This window comes from Littorina saxatilis, linkage group LG6, assembly GCF_037325665.1.
Source record: "Littorina saxatilis isolate snail1 linkage group LG6, US_GU_Lsax_2.0, whole genome shotgun sequence".
NCBI lineage: Eukaryota > Metazoa > Mollusca > Gastropoda > Littorinimorpha > Littorinidae > Littorina > Littorina saxatilis.
This window is the reverse complement of record NC_090250.1, coordinates 10,520,591-10,540,524: the sequence shown is the minus strand read 5'-3', so window position 1 is coordinate 10,540,524 and position 19,934 is coordinate 10,520,591. Positions and strand designations below refer to the sequence as shown.

General features: G+C 41.7%; 1 protein-coding gene across 5 annotated transcripts in view; it reads left to right on the top strand.

Annotated features, from left to right (window-relative positions):
• The window catches only part of LOC138968456 (transforming growth factor-beta-induced protein ig-h3-like), a 72,467-nt gene extending 60,249 nt beyond the window's left edge, over nucleotides 1-12,218 (top strand). For all 5 annotated transcript variants that reach the window (XM_070341025.1, XM_070341026.1, XM_070341024.1 and 2 more), the window contains 6 exons: nucleotides 162-299; nucleotides 1,112-1,278; nucleotides 1,617-1,753; nucleotides 3,672-3,825; nucleotides 8,947-9,102; nucleotides 10,520-12,218. In XM_070341025.1, coding sequence (XP_070197126.1) covers nucleotides 162-299; nucleotides 1,112-1,278; nucleotides 1,617-1,753; nucleotides 3,672-3,825; nucleotides 8,947-9,102; nucleotides 10,520-10,660 — 893 coding nt within the window. In that variant the 3' untranslated portion in view covers nucleotides 10,661-12,218. The remainder of the gene's footprint in view (nucleotides 1-161; nucleotides 300-1,111; nucleotides 1,279-1,616; nucleotides 1,754-3,671; nucleotides 3,826-8,946; nucleotides 9,103-10,519) is intronic.
• Nucleotides 12,219-19,934: the final 7,716 nt, after the last annotated feature.

The window sequence follows — 19,934 nt, the reverse complement described above, 5'->3', positions numbered from 1 at the left end:
CTCTCCGCGCGATCAAAACATTGTCATCTTGTCGTTCATTGCAGTTTTCTGCATCGCAAGCGAGGGCACAACGAGAATTCTTGACCGGCATTTTTTTCAACGAACAATGACTAATCACTTTACGATTACTGTACCCGCTAACACAAAATGACGTGTTGCAGTGAAGGAGCCGTCTGACCTGCTGGATGAGATGCACGTGAAACGCTTTATGGAGCTGACACGCCGCGCGGGGCTGGAGTACCGGCTGAGGAACGACTCCAACGTCACCATCTTCGCCCCCACCGACGAGGCCATTAATGGTACGATTGTTCGTGTTTTTACATTTGTATCACATTTATCACGTCGAGTCAGTCATTGTTAAAAACAAAAATCAGTGTTTTACGAGGCGATAAATGGTACGATTATTCCTATTTTTGACCAAAGTATAAAATTAGATGCTCATCGAGACAGTCATTATCCTATAAGGCGATCAATGGTACCATTATTCCTATTTTTGACCAAAGTATGATATTTGATGCTCATCCAGACAGTCAGTGTTATTCGAGGCGATCAATTGTGCGATTATTCCTATCTTGACCAACGTATGACATTTGAGGTACATCGAGACATGCATTGTTATATGAGCCTATCAGTGGTACGAAAAATCCGAGATACTTCGATGACCTCTGCTCCTTTCATCATATGGTTGTTTTCTCCAACAAAATATATACTTTGTAAGAATGTTGTATTCTCAAACAGACACAAAATCCTAGATTTTTGTATGGCCACTACTCCTGTCATAGGATTGTTGTATTCTCAAAAAGAAAATAATCTGAGATTTTTCTATGACCTCTGCTCTTGTCATAAGATTGTTATATTCTAAAAAAAAAAAAAAATCCGAGATTTTTGAATGGCCACCACTTCTCTCATATAGAAGAAACGAAACTCACAGATTGTTCTATGACCTCTGCTCTTGTCATAAGATTGTTGTATTATCAAAAAGATTTTTTAAAAATATTATTTTGAAACAAAAACACAGATTTTTCTGTGACTTCTACTCCTGTCATAAGACTGTTGTCTTCTCAACAACAACACAAATCTGAGATTTTTCTATGACCACTGCTCCTGTCAGCTCTCCCCTCACGGGCACGTGCGGCACTGACCAACGAACCGCTGGCCATGAGTCGTCTGCTTGACTACCACATCGTCAAGGGCAAGCTGACCGAGAACAGGCTGATCGGAGACCTCGAGCTGGACACGGGCATCTCCGCCAAGATCAAGGTCAACGTCTTCAGAAATGTCAGTATCCTTCTGCTACTCTGGCGTGTTTCCATGGTTTTGTTATTTTGTTTGTTGTGGCTGGTTTTCTTTTTGTTTGTTGGTTGGTTGGTTGTTTTTTGTTTGTGTCGTTATTTGTTGTTATTTTTGTGGTTTTTTCTTGGGGGGGGGGGGGGGGGGGCTTGGTTGTTGCTTTTGGGGGGATGGGGTCCTTTGGTTGTTGTTTTTTCTTCGTGTTTACATTTATTGTTGACTTTTGGTATACATTCAAGAGGAGGCACGATCTTATTCCATGTAAAAGCCTGGCACTGAGGCAGGCCCATGCAGCAGGGAAATAGTATTGAAGCGATTGTTTTCAGGGCGTGGCCATCAACACAGCGAAAGCCTTGGGTCCCCTGAGGGAGTGCGACAAGGGCTCGGTGCAGAAGATCAACAAGGTGCTCGTCCCCCCGGAGAAGACCCTCATGGAACTCATCGGTGATGACAGGGACCTCAGGTCAGTCAAGTGTACAGTGGCACCTCTAATAACGACCACTCTATTTTACGGCTCCCTCAATATTATGACCCATTTTCTCCGACGGATTATTTCTCCTATTTCGTATTTCTTATCTCTATATTACGCCCTCCTCTCTTTGTTACGACATACCACTGACAGTCGGTGGACTTCTGTGGTTATTGTGGGTGTCGTGGTGGTGGTAGTGGTGGTGTTGTCTTTGTCCGGTCACAGTGCATAAGATCGACAAAGACCCTCATGGAACTCATCAGTGACGACAGGGACCTCAGGTCAGTACAGTGTGTTCCTAGTCCTATTGATAGTACGAGGGGGACTCATATTTTGCAACCTGGGCAAAGTAATGAAGTCACTACTTTGCCTTTTTCATTACATCAAAGACCAGTTTTGGGAAGACAACAAACATTACTTGATTCCGTGCAACCACTTTCATTCAATGCGATAAAATGTCCAGGGTCTCCTGGAAGCAGTGTTGACCTTTCGCGAAGAGATTTTCGAGCTATGATGTTTTATGGCTACTGCCAGGTAAACTCTTTCCAAAACTGATTTTTAAGTTTAAATTCTGTTTTGGAAATCAATCTCAACCGAAAGCCACTGTTTTCAGGTGGTTCAGATAGTTTATTACTGGCGCGTGGACGTTAAAAAACATTGAACTTTGTGGTCGAATGGCAACAATCGTTACCCCAGAAAATGTCTCCAGGGTAGAGTCCCTGATTGAGAAGGTCCCAAAAATTATATACGCTGAAATACAATATAGAATGAAGATTTAATCGGGAAGTCTCATTTGTAGTTTTCACGGCTGTTGTGGTGTAAGGAAACGGTGTGACCGTTGGGTCCCCCATAACCTTAGTGAAGAGTAAAAGCGGGGTAGAGTGGACTGGTGCAACTATATGCTATAGACATTTGACGGAAGAAGATTTCCTCGCGTTTGGGACACCGTAACAGAAGACCAAACATGAAAAAAACAATAGGACCCAAAGTAGAAGCAACAGGTGGAGGTGTGGGTCTTCCTAAATGAGAACCCACAAGCACAATTCAAAATAAACAGAAGTGCTTCCTAACAAGTGATAGCGTATGTCTTTGCAAAATCCGGCCACGTTGCCACTACATTAGTTGAGGACAGACAACCGATAACTGCTGACTGGTATGTCAGCCTCTGCTTGCCTAATTTTTTTCTGGTATGTTGCACACGACGTCCCCAAACGGATGTCTGTGGTCTACTGCTCAATCACGAAAAACCAAGCACGCACACATCAGCTGTAACTCTTGACTTTCTAGCCGCCAATGATGCTCAGCTTGTCACCTATCTATCATATTCACACGCCTTAGACCCCTGTGACAGGTTTTTGTTACCTTCCGTCAAGAGGCAGTTGAAGGGAAAGCAGTTCCAGAACACCAAAGATGCCCGAGCATTCCCAAGGGCGTTAATTTTGACATACCCAAGTCAACGTGTTGGGGTGTCATGGACAGCTGGGTTAAGAGGATGGTACAATGTGTACAATCTGAGGAGGGATTCGTCCAAAATCTGGAGTAAGTCTTGTAGAAACCCCAGGTTGCAAAACATAATGAGTGCCCCTCGTATGTGGTTGTTCGATGTTGGTGGTGGATGTGGGGGGGGGGGGGGAGGTGGATGGCCGGCGCGGGTGGTGGCGAAGAAGATCGATTGAGGTTTCGTCAACTCCCCATAACACCATAACAATTTTCCAACTTAAACTTTCTTAATTTTGTCCTGACATAGTTATGTTCATTATTTTGCTGAATAAGACGTTTTGGTCAAAACGTCCAGTTTGTGTTTGTGTATAACAATTCAATTGTTTAGACGAGTTCAGTTTTCATTGTTTCTACTCTCATCCTATTGTCTGGCCTGTCTTTTGTTAATTAAGTTTTCTTACTGTTCCCCCAGCATGTTCAAGCAAGCGGTGGAATCTTCGGGTTTATCGGACCTGCTGCTGCGGGAGGGTCGCTTCACTGTACTGGCTCCCACCAACAGGGCATTCTCCTACCTCAACCAGTGGAGGCTTGACCAGATGATGAACAATCCCGCAAGACTGAAAAAGGTGTGTGAAGTTCGGGTGGGGGCCGGGTGGGTGATGTGGAGGGGACGGGTGAGGTGTGGGTATGGAGAATGTTTGGCTGTCTGTCTGTGTACTGGTTCCCACCAACAGGGCCTTCTCCTACCTCAACCAGTGGAGGCTCGACCAGATGATGAACAATCCTGCAAGACTCAAAAAGGTGTGAAGAGGGAGGGGCTGGGGAGAGGGGGTGGTGGGTGTGTGTGTGTGTGTATCTGTCTGTCTGTCACTGTACTGGTCTAAACCAAACAGGGCGTTCTCTTACATCAATCAGAGGATGCTCGACCAAATGATGAAAGGTCCCACATGACTGAAAAAGATGTGGAGGGGACAGGTGAGGTCGGGGTGTAAAGTTGTGTAGCTTTCTGTCTTTTTACTGGCCCAAACCAACAGGGCATTCTCCTATACCTACACCAGCGAAATGTGGTTCCATGAAAGACTGAACAAGTTTTTCAGTGTTTGTTTTTTCAAAGCAGTAAGTCTAAATGGTTGAAAATTAATTATCGGAGGTAAGCGTTGAGGGCCCCAAAGGGTTTAAAATCGTGATCGTGATTGGCGTTTTTTGACCTTTCTGTGACCGTGATTGCCGAAATTTCCATTTCTGTGATCGTGATGGGACTTTGCCCGTGATCCGTGATGACAAAAAAATCAAGTCTCGTGATCGTGATCGTTATTTGTTTTCGTGATCGTGATGGGCATTATTGCAAAGCATTTTATTTTCAACGGACATTTTTCACAGCTGTGAGTCCCTCTATGATCCTCTATTCGTCAAGGAGCCAATCCCGATTGAAGGGAAGCAACAACACATTCAGAAATATGATTTTGACAGCGATTGCTTCCCTTTAAGAGAACCAATCACACAAAAAAAAGAGATCCAATCAGAAGGCAAATTCAAAAATCGGCCAAACTTCATCCAATGGAAGGGCTTCGTGCAAAAGTTTTGAGTGCATTCAGTCAAATTCGAATTCGAATATCAAAAATGGCGTGCAGCGGTACTGTCATCGAACTTCTGTTATATTTTGTGGATTCAAGCCAGACCAAAGCAGGCGGCGAGAATGCCTTCCTTGGTGGAAAGGTCAGGCTACGGGTCGGTCTTTCCGAAGACGAAATATCAAGGTATGCTCGGCTATGTTGCTCTATGACTGTTCTGAATGTAGGCAAAGATCTTGAAATTTGTTCAAGATCTTTGAGTTTGAGTGAGAATGACTCAGTGAGATCATTGACATTGTGGACATTGCCACGTCCGGCTGTCACTCGCTCAGTGTGACCTCGACTGGCTCGAGATCGAGTCTGCGTGTAGCCAAAACCGAAACTAGAAATGTGTTTTTCATCCCAGCAACGTGGACACGCTTGGCATAGATTCTAATTGTCGCTTCTTTGCATTAAGCTTGGATTTATTTTAGCGCCTGTAAACTTTAATATCAACAATGGGTTACATTCAGAAACAATGGCGGGGAGACGTGCCAGTTTGGGTCACATGATCCTCATGTCAAAGACGATCAAAGTCATGTTCGTTGGGGATTTTGTCAGGCATGCTACTTTTCCGGTAATTGCCGGAAATCCCATAAAACCGTTTTCAAAATCCGGTAAAGTCAAATTTATTCCGGTGAAGTTGAACAATGTCCGCAAAAACGATCCGAGTGAATATCGCGCAACGCGACCGGGCGCCGGTCTCAATGAAGCCAGCGCACAGTAGTGTTGTTTTCACCAGTTTTGAGGTGTGTTGAATGGTGGTGGGGGGAGGCTAAAATGGGATTTTTAACAAGATCACAACACTATTACTGAAAATGATGCCCAGATTGCACAGATTTTAACCGTTTTTGAGTCACTTGAGAAAAAGTGACTCTATGTAATCGGTCAGTGTTAGTCTGTCCGGCCGGCCGTCCGGCCGGCCGTCCGTAGACACCACCTTAACGTTGGACTTTTCTCGGAAACTATCAAAGCGATCGGGCTCATATTTTGTTTAGTCGTGACCTCCAATGACCTCTACACTTTAACGATGGTTTCGTTGACCTTTGACCTTTTTCAAGGTCACAGGTCAGCGTCAAAGGAAAAATTAGACATTTTATATCTTTTCTCGGAAACTATCAAAGCGATCGGGCTCATATTTTGTTTAGTCGTGACCTCCAATGACCTCTACACTTTAACGATGGTTTCGTTGACCTTTGACCTTTTTCAAGGTCACAGGTCAGCGTCAAAGGAAAAATTAGACATTTTATATCTTTGGCAAAGTTCATCGGATGTGATTGAAACTTTGTAGGATTATTCTTTACATCAAAGTATTTACATCTGTAGCCTTTTACGAACGTTATCAGAAAAACAAGGGAGATAACTAGCCTTTTCTGTTCGGCAACACACAACTTAACGTTGGGCTTTTCTCGGAAACTATAAAAGTGACCGGGCTCAAATTTTATGTGAACGTGACTCATTGTGTTGTGAATAGCAATTTCTTCCTGTCCATCTGATGCCTCATATAATATTCAGAACTGCGAAAGTGACTCGATCAAGCGTTTGCTCTTCTTGCTTGAAAAAAATTTCCGGGGGGGCATGCCCCCGGACCCCCCTAGTTGGCTCGCCTGCTTCGCAGGCTCAGGCTTGTGGCTTCGCCCATGGCACTCAGGGGCGGATCAGTTCATTTTATGGGGGGGGTTTCCAAAAGTATATTGTGAAGATATGGGTGTGAAGGCGCGAAGCGCCGAGCCGACGGCGCAAAGCGCCTAGCTTGCTAGGGGGGTCCGGGGGCATGCCCCCCCGGAAAATTTTGTAAAAAAGGATGCAAAATGGTGCAATCTGGTGCATTTTGAGGATGATCATTACCAGTTTCAGGCAGCAGATTTTGTCACTGATTAATACCCCAAAAAAACACCATTTAAAAAAAAAATTTTTGGCTGGGGGGGGGTTTCCGGAAACCCCTGAAACCCCCCCCTCGTCCGCCCCTGGCACTGCGCGCTTCTTTCAGGTAAAACCATTTTTGGCCTGTAGCATTCCTGTTTGTTTTTCAAGGCCATGAAACCAGGCGATGGTGTACCTCAAATTGTATGGCAAAGTTGAAAATAAAGAACCCATCACACATACATGTACTTTAATTTCAATCCACCCAATAGTTTTTGAGAAAATGGGTTTACAAGATTTAGCTCTGGAAATGTGAAATTGTGCAAGTATCAGGGCCGGACCAAATGAGTTGTAAGGGGGGGGGGGGGTTCCTCCTTTTTTGGGGGGGCAAATCAGCGAAAAAAAAAACCACTCAAAGCAAGGTAGATGCTTTTTTCCAGGGGTGGGGTTCCGGAACCCCTGGAACACCCCCCCCCCCCCCCTGGGTCCGGCCCTGAGTATATATTCATGTGTGTGAGTGAGGGTGTGGGAGTTGAATGCGTATGACTCGACTATGAGTGGAGAGAGAGAGAGAGAGAGAGAGAGAGAGAGAGAGAGAGAGAGAGAGAGAGAGAGAGAGAGAGAGAGAGAGAGAGAGAGAGAGAGAGAGAAAGAAAGAAAGAAAGAAAGACAGACAGAAAGAAAACAATGAAAACAACATTCTTGTTACTGATTACAAATCATGATATGAATTTAAGCCATCAAGGCTCACGTAAGAAATCGACAAACAGTAACACAAACTCAATCACTCCGTCACACATACACACACACACACACACACACACACACACACACACACACACACACACACACACACACACACACACACACACACACACACACACACACACACACACACACACACACACACACACACACACACACACACACACACAGAAAGAGCATAGGTGAAACTGTGCAAGAAAGCGAGACACTAGATCTAGATCTGTCTGTCTGCATGTAGCCTACTTACAAGACACGACTGCCAACTAGTCTCGGCGCGCTCAAAATAATAATGACCGAGACTTTCAGTACTTCCTTCGCGTGACGTCTAACCCTCTTACGTCATAATGTGACGTCAATGTAATGTGACGTCTTCAAATGTTAGAGTTTCTACCACAGACATACACACGCACAAACACACACACACACGCACGCACAGACAGACAAAGTTACGATCGCATAGGCTACACTTACGTGAGCCAAAAATGATAATAAAAAAGTGCAACAGTTGTCACTTTGTGTTGAATAAACAATAGATCCAGAGGAGCGAATTACTGTTGGTTGTGTTTACTTTGACACGTGCTTTCTGTACATGCAACTTTTACCGTGACCGTGATTTGCCACTGGTGTTCGTGATCGTGTTCGATTCATTCAAAGATGCAAAGATTTTCGTTGTTGATACAAAAGGACTTGACGCTCACTTTCTGCACGCTGAGAACGCCACTTCCTACAGTGACGCTGAGAACGTTCAAAAATACCATCAAAATATTAATTCTGCCCTTCAGCGTTTTAGTTGGTCCATGATGGGTCCAACCATTTGTTTTCCTAATTTATGTTAAGCCTCTGATGCCAAGAAATTGAGTGAAGCCGACCCGCTTTGATTTTTCAACTGTAATATGACTAAGGAGTTACGCCCCTTATCCGTTCGTTATCAAAGCCTTGTGTAGGGAACGTCATGGCTTTGAGTTCAAAGTGACTGTGATCGTGAAAGCTAAAATTTCCCTTCCCGTGATCGTGATGATACCCCCCCTTTGGGGCCCTCAGCGTCAGGAGATCAAGAAAAAAAATTAGTATGCGCTTACTTTCATTCATAATTTCGTCTTCTCAAATACTCGGACACTCTGGGCTGCTATCACTTGCTTCTGATTAGCAGAGAATGCCTGAAGCAGCCCAGGGTGGACTCAATACTGAACCAGCAGAAGAGACTGAAAAGGTTAAGGCCAGCAGAGAATGGGCAAATTAATGAAGGGAGGTAAGCGCTAGAATAGAAGACAGTATAGGAATTCGGAAGCGCTTATTTCCCTTCATCAATTGATTTTCGAAATCTCGTTCCAATGTAATTTATTTCCCATTGGTTGCAAATATCTGTCTGAACTAGTAAAGACAGAACAAGGCAATGAACAATCCTGAGAGAATCAACTAGGTTTTGTTTTTTCAGTTCGTGGGTCGCCACATCACCAATATACCAAGCGCACAATCCTAACAAGTCAATAAGAGTGTGCTGTGTTTCAGTTCGTGGGTCGCCACATCATCAACCGGATGATCGCGGAGTGCGAGATACCGGCCTCCAGCACCTACGGCATCCAGTCCCGACAAGGCGACCTCACCGTCTTTAACTACGATACTAGGGGCAACCTGCTGGTCAACGATCTCATCAAGGTCACACAGGTCAGTCTCTCGGCAAGCTGGGCTGAGGTGCACGAGAAAGTTACCAACCGCGGTGTTCGATTGATTGAAATTGAGGTTTGAGGCCCCGCGGTTTGTTCTCATCCGTTTGGGTTGTCTTTCCTTCCTTTCTCAACAGTTCCTTGCTTTTGTCCTTCGTTCCTAACAAGTAAGTTGCCCCGAAGAAGCATCAACTGGCAAATATTGACTTTGAAATTTGAATTTGAATTGTGCTTCGCTCTTAGCAGAATTGATCCACTTGTGAACATATTTCTGTAACAAGTTTTTAACACATTGTGACACAGTACGTACACAGTATTACTGGCCAAGTAGCACACATGGCTTAAATGAATACTTAGCTATCCAACCAGCCGTCCCTTAAATCAAGCAGTCAATGTACATTACTCTTTCTCGCTTTAAAAAGAACAACAACAACAACAAACCATCAGGATATCATCATTTTCAGTCACCCACATAAATTGATTTGTCTATGGAATGTGGTATTTAATGGCGTGTTTCAATGAACGTTTTTACATTTAGTCAAGTTTTGACTAAATGTTTTAACGTAGAGGGGGGAATCGAGACGAGGGTCGTGGTGTATGTGCGTGCGTGTGTGTGTGTGTCTGTCTGTGTGTGTGTGTAGAGCGATTCAGACTAAACTACTGGACCGATCTTTATGAAATTGGACATGAGAGTTCCTGGGTATGAAATCCCCGAACGTTTTTTTCATTTTTTTTTATAAATGTCTTTGATGACGTCATATCCGGCTTTTCGTGAAAGTTGAGGCGGCACTGTCACGCTCTCATTTTTCAACCAAATTGGTTGAAATTTTGGTCAAGTAAATCTTCGACGAAGCTCGGACTTCAGTATTGCATTTCAGCTTGGTGGCTTAAAAATTAATTAATGACTTTGGTCATTAAAAATCTGAAAATTGTAAAAAAAAAAAAAAAATTTATAAAACGATCCAAATTTACGTTCATCTTATTTTCCATCATTTTCTGATTCCAAAAACATATAAATATGTTATATTTGGATTAAAAACAAGCTCTGAAAATTAAATATATAAAAATTATTATCAAAATTAAATTGTCGACATCAATTTAAAAACACTTTCATCTTATTCCTTGTCGGTTCCTGATTCCAAAAACATATATATATGATATGTTTGGATTAAAAACACGCTCAGAAAGTTAAAACAAAGAGAGGTACAGAAAAGCGTGCTATCCTTCTTAGCGCAACTACTACCCCGCTCTTCTTGTCAATTTCACTGCCTTTGCCATGAGCGGTGGACTGACGATGCTACGAGTATACGGTCTTGCTGAAAAATGGCATTGCGTTCAGTTTCATTCTGTGAGTTCGACAGCTACTTGACTAAATGTTGTATTTTCGCCTTACGCGACTTGTTCTTGTGTCACCCCAGACGGACACACTGGCTTTGAACGGCGTCTTGCACAAAATTGACGACGTGATGAAATGTAGCTGCGAGCGAGGCGTCACCATGTCGCCCAAGTACCAACACAGGACCAGAGGTCGTCGCCACTATCATCGACTCAGACATTAATAGTAAAACACCTTTATATTGTGCAAGCAAAGTTAAACCACCAGTAGAGCTAACAGCGTGGTCAAAAAACACGCCCACCGATCGGGGACTGCCTATCTACGAGGTTTCCTGATAGCACCACTGTGTTCAATGATGACAATGTGTAATTGCATAGGATGTTAATTCGCAAGGTCTATTTACCAAAATTCCAGTTTTGTGCATCGAGCTTCATGAAGTGGACTTTGTGAAGTCGACTTCAACCAATGAATATCACCTTCGTGGTTGAAAACGACGTTAAACACCAAATAAAGTAAAGTAAATTTTGAATATCAACAAGTAAAGGGGAAACAACACTTAAGTGCGGATAAGATGAAGATGTTGTACATAGTACGTGCCATACACTGTTTATATGTACTTGTTTTGTTAAAGCCCCAGTATGTCTCAAATGGTTTACAGAACGATTTAAATCTTCTAATGAAAAAAGCAGTTCGAACCTTATGGAACACACTTGCAATAGCATTTAATAGCATTAAATGAAACAGTTCGTTTGAATTGCTATTTAGCTCGCGTAAACCACACACCAGATTTCGTGGTTTATCTAACCCCTGAGCCATCGTGAACCCGTGTGATCCACTTTCCTTTTTTTCACAATTTAGTCGTCAGTTTGTGATTTCAATGCGACTGGCTGTATCTGCTATAGCACGTTATTGTGTACCTCTGATTCTAAAACGCAACAAACGGCTGCGTGTCACACGAACTTGTCGGCGGCGGCTGGCTTCAAAGAAAGCGAGCTCTATGCAGAAAAATCGTCTGCTTGGAGACACGACTTTTCGTGACCCTGCTTCCGGGCTATAGTTTTTAAAACTTTCAAAACTTCCAATTGTACTGATCTTGTCTTGATGAAAAAAAAGAAATCTTTTATGATTTAAGAATGTTTGTGATACGTACAAGCTGTCAATTTATTATTTAGATTTTAAAAGTTAGTTCTAGCGCCAAAACGAGGCGCCTGATTGTATATCAGACGGTCCACGAAAATACATTCTTTGAAAATTTCTCACTCTCGACGGAAAGCAGCCAGGATGTTCCCGTTCGGTGAGCGTTCAAATGGAACGGCGATTGTACTGTGTGTAAAAGCCTGACAGTATCTGTGAAGGTTTACGGGAGGCTTACTGTGCCTTTAAGACGGCGTAGCTTTAATTGTGGTATTGACGTACGTACACATCGAAGCGTTTGTGCTTCACTTCTTTTAACTAAGAGTTCATGTGTAAAACTTCAGTGCTTGTGTATACATTGCTATGAAGGCGCTAAGATCATGAGCTTTTATTGTATCATTGCGTATTTCTTTTCCTGTACTTGTAGATTTTTAAGAGGAAGTCAAATGTGTTTTTTGTAAATTAATCTTTTACATCATTACTGTGTTTGTATTCAGTGAGGTGTTTGGTTATATAAGAATCGTATTAGTTAGTAAATGTATTTTTTATGTTAATAATGATGTAGTGTACAATTCCGTGTGTCTTCATGTTCATGCGCCACCACAGAAATTTCTCAGATTTGAAAAAATAAAGTTAATTAGATTTGATCTGATTTGAGTCGCTCAAATGGCATCATCTTCTTCTTCGTTTGATGTGCATGTTTGTCTTTGTGTTTTCCAAGCTCTGAGACTTTCGCTGTGAACTTTGGATCTTTTTCGTGCGTATGTGTGCACACGGGAGTGTTCGGACACCAAAGAGAGTCTGCACAATGTTGACCCGGAGAAATATATCTCTCGCCGAACCACGGATTCGAACCATCATCAATGCGCTACACTCGAGTGTAGTTGAAGGTTGAGCGAGAACGAGACCTTCGTGTTAAGCTGAGGTGCAAGAGAAAACTAACATCCATACGGGAGCCAGTGTTGGATCCGCTGCAACAATGCCAGACATCTGGATGACTTGTTCTACAAGTGCAGCTTAACAGACAGATACAGATACAGATACAGAGAGAGGTTGAAACTGAGATCTGTGGTGATTTCTACCATCAGCCCCCGCGGCTGGCTCCCACCCACTTGGATGGCACCCACTTTTGCTTCGTGCACCCCAGCCTGTACTGTGGGCAGACTGAGTCGGGGACTGCCTATCTATGAGGTTTCCCGATCGCACTACTGTACGTGTTCTCAGGTGACAATGTGCGATCGCATAGGACAGATAGAAAAATTAATTGATTTTTTTTAAACATAAGTTTATTTTAACAAAGGTTACAATCATGACATGTATACAAATCACACAGGTAACAGCAACAAGCTAGAAGCTTATAGTGGTGTTCCTGCATGGAGAGTACAACGTAAGGCGGTAACGGCTGAATAATTCGTCTAAATAAACCAAATCTATTAATAACATAATAAACGTTGCATAATGATTATAAAGAAAGACAGTAAAAGGAAGGAAGGAGGAGAAGAAGAGGAATAAAAAGAAGGAGATGTGCAGAAATTAAAGTTGTTGTCCGGCTTGTGGAGCATTGATTCTGGTTTGCCCAAAGCAATGACTTGAAATTCCGTATTTACTTTACGACATGTGTTAGCACAAATCTCCGAAAGTTTGAAGGCAATGCGTTGGCGAGTTACTCAAATGTATCATTTGTTGTCTCATTACCTGCTAAAACGGCTTCAAAAATTGCCTTTTATGCCTTCTGAGAGGATTGACACCTACACCGCTCAGCATGCCATAGCGTCCTTGGTAGACAAGATATGTGAACAAAACTGATTGATGTGGATGCAGATTTGATTGTTCTGTCTAAGGACATGCTAAACATGTTTCGTTTTAGCAGTTCTGATCTTTTGTCAATTTTAACGCGGGAACCTTGATTTTGCGAATTTGATTTTGGGGGGTGTCTGTGTTGTAGGTTCCACTGTATCGACACTACGTCATGTAAACTCAATCTGTTTTCTGAATAAGTTAGGGGAATACACGGCCTTTCCAGTCATATAATTGGTTTTACGATAAACAGCCTCATCATAAAGATCTGCCCTCAAACGCATCTGTAACGTTTTTTATGACGAGTAGTGTAGAATGGAGCCTTGTGGAACGCCTGGTTGCACAGGTAAGTAACTAGAAATACTTCCTTTAAGCACCACTGCTTGTGTTCGATCAGTTAAATAGTTTTGCAACCAATTAAACATCTGACCTCGAATCCCTAATGCAAATAACTTTCTCAGGAGACCTTTGTTCCAGACTCTGTCAAACGCTTTGGAAATGTCGAAACAGATTGCCTGAACAGTAATGCTGTCGTCGAGCGACTTGCAAAAGTCGTTATAAAGGCATGTTAACTGATACACAGTGGAGTCACTGGGAATAAAACCAGACTGGGAAGGTGAAATTATGTTGTTCGATACAAAATAATCAAACACATGTTTCTGAACACATTTTTCAAGAACTTTACCTACGCAGCTTAAGAGTGAGATTGGACGATAATTTAAACAGTCTCCTTTATCCCCCCTTTTAAATATCGGTGTTATGTGTGCTGTTTTCCATGTGCTTGGAAATTATTTGATTGATAACAACAGATTAAAAGCTTAGACATTAAAAGAATGAAAAAATGTGTTTCAGCGAGAGAAAGAGGGTCACACACACACAGACAGACAGACAGACACACACACACACACACACACATACACATACGGACAATTACCAACTCTCTCTCTCTCTCTCTCACACACACACACACACACACACACACACACACACACACACACACACACACACTACAAGTAGGAACTTAGTCGATAAATATCGACAGGGGGCCGACTAATGGTTTAAATGTGAAATGTGTGTATAATAATGGGTGTGGGTCTGAAATGAAGTTAGGTAGTAGTTAACATTTGTTTTGAATAATTATTGGTATTTTGACAATGTGGGTAGCATGGAAATGTAAGCATTTGAATGTAAGTCTTAGGTACCAGTGTACCCAGGAAGAGAGACGAGAGATAGGAGTAGGTTGCAATAGCTTTTGTGGTCTTTGAGTTTTGTTTTTGGAAAGACATTGTTAAAGAAAAAGAAGACAATTACAGTAATGCAATGTTTATTGTGAAAACCAACGATTGTACAAAGAACATAATAATAATAATAATAAAGATAGCTTATATAGCGCCGCTTCACAAATTTAACTATGCTCTTAGCGCTGTACATCGAGATATAACAATTTCAATAATATAAATAAAAAGATGATATTATAATAATACACATTTACAAATATCACTCACGTGCATACATCCTCGTGCACACCACGCGCATACACACTCCCACTCATTAACAAGTGCTTCCATCCCCCTGCCACTGAGATGTTCATATACCCCCCTGGACAAGCTCACACCATGTCCGTCTCCTCTCTGGACTGTACATACACTCAGCAAGAAAAAGAAAGACTAAATGCAAATTTCATACAGAACCCTATAGCTCAATCAAAGCTGAAGCAACTATACAAAAAAGACACATTCAAACAACAAATCTAACTTCACCTCTAACAGTCTATAAAGATGGCAAGGACAATTTACAAGGATTCGCGAAAAAGGTCCGTTTTAAGGGAACTGCGGAAAGAGTCCTTAGAAGCAGAATGGCGAACGGAGGAAGGGAGAAAATTCCAGACAATGGCAGCCGCAGAAGCAAACGAGCGATTTCCAAAAGAAGGCAAGCTTCGCTCGAGAGTTTCCAGTTTGCGACTGTCAGCGCGTGAGCGGAGGTTGTAGTCAGAGGGATTGTCATATGTGACGAGCAGTTCCTTGAGGTATTTAGGGCCATCTTCAAATTTGGCAGAGAAACAGATACAAGCAAGCTTGTATCTGATACGAGCGGACACGGGAAGCCAATGAAGGGAACGAAGAAGTGGTGTGACATGATCAAACTTCTTAGAACGATATATCAATTTGGCGGCAGAGTTTTGTACCTTTTGGAGTGACTCCCCGACAAGTTTTTGATCACAGCCATAGAACAGGCTGTTGCAATAGTCTATTCTGGATAGAACTAGAGAACAGGCTAGAGTTTGAGCGGCTTGGGGGGTAAGATAGTGGCGGATAGAACTGATTTTCCTTACGTTACTGTACGCAATTGTGCGGATGTTTTGGACGTGCTGGGAAAGGTTGAGGAAGTGGTCGAAGGTAACGCCAAGATTAGTCACAGAAGAGACAAAGTTGACGTCGCTATCACCGACATGAATGCTAGAAGGCAAAGAATTTTCAGGGAAAGATCTGTACTGGGACCTGACAAGCATGGATTCAGTTTTCGAGTCGTTTAGCTGTAGTTTGTTAGCCGTCATCCACGCCTTTACAGCAACAACACAGTCTTCCATTTCACTCACAGTGGTATCAATTTGATCAATCTCACTGTCTTTGTACAACTGGTTGTCGTCTGCAAAGGCGTGGTGATCGATAGGATACTGTTAGGACATGTGAGGCAACATTATGTCTATGATGGTGTGAAGAAAATTAGTTATGATTTATACTATTATTATTTAGACTTGAGACTGAATAGCAAAAGGCGAAGTGTATGTTTTGTGGTGTGAATTGAAACAAAATGAAAAGTGTAAATATCTGGGAAATTGTTGTTTAAAGACTTCGTTATTTCTTGATTGTTATTTACTATTATATTGAAGTGAATAGCAAAACGCTGTATTTGAAATTAGCATGGGATTTATATTAAAAAAAAATTAATTCTATAAGGACGGATAACTCCTATATGGTTTAGGCAAATGAGGCTAATTAGTATGGAAGAAACACTAATTTTTGCCCCTTAATTGGGGCATTCAAGGCAACAAACAACCACATACATCTGATTTATAATTTAGTGAGACATAAAAAGCTGTATGATATAATTTTGTAGTTATTGAAAAAAAAGAATACGTTTGAGATTGTTGGCAGGGGTGAGCAAAAGTGTGACCGACTCAGCGCAGAGATGATCGAAGAGATTGCTTCGTAGTCTATCAGTGTTGTGACGAGCGTTGGCTAATGGTAACGAGTACATATGTGTGTAGTTGTGGTGTGTGTGTGTTTGCGCGTTGGTTTGGATTATGGGTGTAATTTGTAAAACAGATGTGACAGTAATAATGGAGTTCACATCAGTGAGGTTAGTTTGAAATGGAACACACGCACGTTTTTGAAAAAACAATATGAAATTTTGAACCATGAGATCTTCATTAAATAATAAACTGAACATCAGCAAAACATCAAAGCAATTATTAATAAGGTTTGAAAAGCTTGACTTACTATGTTAAATAGTGGATTGAAGGCTGAAAACGTCATTTACGAGAAAAAAAATTTAAATGCTGAGTGACAACAGGGAGGTTAAAGGCTGCCCTTTTCGTAGCGTTCATTAATTAATTCCTATTGTTTACATGTGCCAATAATGTTATAAAACTGTACCTAAGGGGATATAATAACGATTGGCTGTAGCTTTCGAACACAGAAACAATTATTTCAGTATTGTAATGCAAAGTGGTTTTGATAGTGTCGAATGTAAACAGAACAGTCTCAAAGTGAAAGTGGATGTTTTCCGGAAATTGCGAAGTTAACAAGAATACAGAAAAGCGCGCTTTCCTGCTTAGCACAATACGCTACCGCGCTAATCTGGCGTGTCAATAATATCACTACGTTTTGGACGTGGAAGGTGAGCGATTTCCTTCACGCGGGGATTGACGACGCTGTACTGTCTGTGTTGACGGTCTAAAAAAAAGCCCAACCTCTGCTTTGAGACCCATGTTCACCACCGCCCTCAGCTAATTCAAGAAATCACCCCCCTCCTGCTAGGTACACGTGCACTCAAGTTAACCTCTGCTTTGACCTGTGTGCCAAGAGTCAGATGAGAGAGAGAGAAAGCAAGAGCGAGAGAGAGAGAGAGAGACACACACACACACACACACACACACACACATAGACAGAGACAGACATAGAAAGACAGAAGCGGAGAGACTCAGAGGGAGACACAGACAAAGACATACATACAGAGAGAGAGAGAGAGAGAAAAAAAATGTAACTGATCTCGTGAGAACGGTTGAGGCCTTGCAAGGTTTTGACGGCAACAATAATTATTGTAGTTCTCTAAGACTTTATTTCTGTTTGGTTTGTAATATGTTGGGAAGACATATTTATCAATTGATCAACAAAATAAAACATAATACAAAACGACACAACATATATTGTTAAAATCATTATTGGCCAACGTTGAACGTTTACGAAGGCCTCAATTTTCCCGCGCCGTAGACCAGATTAATAGGTGCTTGGTTTTGGTATTTTGATTTTACATAACATTAAACCTTTCTTGGGGTTCATGGTCATGGCAACAGCCATAATAATATTATATCATGTATAATATTACATTTCAGCATATGTGAATTACATGTCATCATACCAAACTGTCATACATTTTTATACCCACAACATTCTGATTGATTACAACCAATCCTACTATCAGTGGACACATCCAAATGCAAGCGCCTGTTCTTGACAACTTGCCACTGATCTAAAAATATAGATCAGTGCAACTTGCTGGGTCCTTTGCCGCCACAGACACTGTTTGGCCTGTAGGTAAAATGTACAATGTATTTTCTGATTTGTGCACAAAAGCTTTTTTTCTTTTTTCTTTTTATATTTAGTCAAGTTTTGACTAAATATTTTAACATCGAGGGGGAATCGAAACGAGGGTATGGTGTATGTGCGTGTGTGTGTGTGTGTGTGTGTGTGTGTAGAGCGATTCAGACTAAACTACTGGACCGATCTTTATGAAATTTGACATGAGAGTTCCTGGGTATGAAATCCCCGAACGTTTTTTTCATTTTTTTTATAAATGTCTTTGATGACGTCATATCCGGCTTTTCGTGAAAGTTGAGGCGGCACTGTCACGCCCTCATTTTTCAACCAAATTGGTTGAAATTTTGGTCAAGTAATCTTCGACGAAGCCCGGGGTTCGGTATTGCATTTCAGCTTGGTGGCTTAAAAATTAATTAATGACTTTGGTCATTAAAAATCTGAAAATTGTAAAAAAAAATAAAAATTTATAAAACGATCCAAATTTACGTTTATCTTATTTTCCATCATTTGCTGATTCCAAAAACATATAAATATGTTATATTTGGATTAAAAACAAGCTCTGAAAATTAAATATATAAAAATTATTATCAAAATTAAATTGTCCAAATCAATTTAAAAACACTTTCATCTTATTCCTTGTCGGTTCCGGATTCCAAAAACATATAGATATGATATGTTTGGATTAAAAACACGCTCAGAAAGTTAAAACAAAGAGAGGTACAGAAAAGCGTGCTATCCTTCTTAGCGCAACTACTACCCCGCTCTTCTTGTCAATTTCACTGCCTATGCCGTGAGCGGTGGACTACGAGTATACGGTCTTGCTGCGTTGCATTGCGTTCAGTTTCATTCTGTGAGTTCGACAGCTACTTGACTAAATATCGTATTTTCGCCTTACGCGACTTGTTTTTAACATAACAATGTTTAATGTCACTGTATGTTTGAAAGACCATGGTCACATTTGTAAAACAAATGTTAAATTAGAAAATAAATAACATTTTGGTTCATGATTTTTTCCTACACCTGTGCTGAAAATAAGAAAGGAAAATGTCGGTATATAAGTCACTCAAATGCAGTATAGAATGAATGGTTTGAGTTTGTTGCGGTTGACCCTGCACAGTTCGACCTATGATGTTTTTGTTGAACAATTTTGCCTTCACGCCTCCCATAGGGTGACGTATTTCACAACTTCCTCTGTTACACAAACTCAGTGATAACCAATTTTGCCTTCACCCCTCCTGTCACAACTTCCTAAGTACACAAACTGATGACGTATTTCACAACAAAATGGCGCTGCCCATGGTCAACCTCGAAACTATCCGTATGAATGGGGGCCTCCTGGCCCCCATAATCACAGAGTGGTCTGGACTAAACATGGCTGTTAATCCAAAACCTTCTACCCTCCATAACTCCTGTCAACGATTTAGAAAGCCTTGAGTACTTTGACCACTCGATGACCAGAGAGGGGGGTCCCTGTCCCTGCCAAGGTTTCTTTTCGCCCGCAAAATGGACCAGCTTCTTGACTGTCAGCCGCTGGGCAAGAGGAAAGATCACCACTGAAAAATAAAGCAGGACAAGCCAACCTTAAGAATAAGGATTAGATAACTATAAGATTTGATATAGTCCTGTGAGGTTACCCTCATGGCAATTCGGGCTGCTTTCTCGAGCTGCCATACAGTACGGCGCTTCCCGTTTTTCCCCTGCATGCGTGTATTCATGATTCCAAGCACTGAGATAAGACTTTCGCTG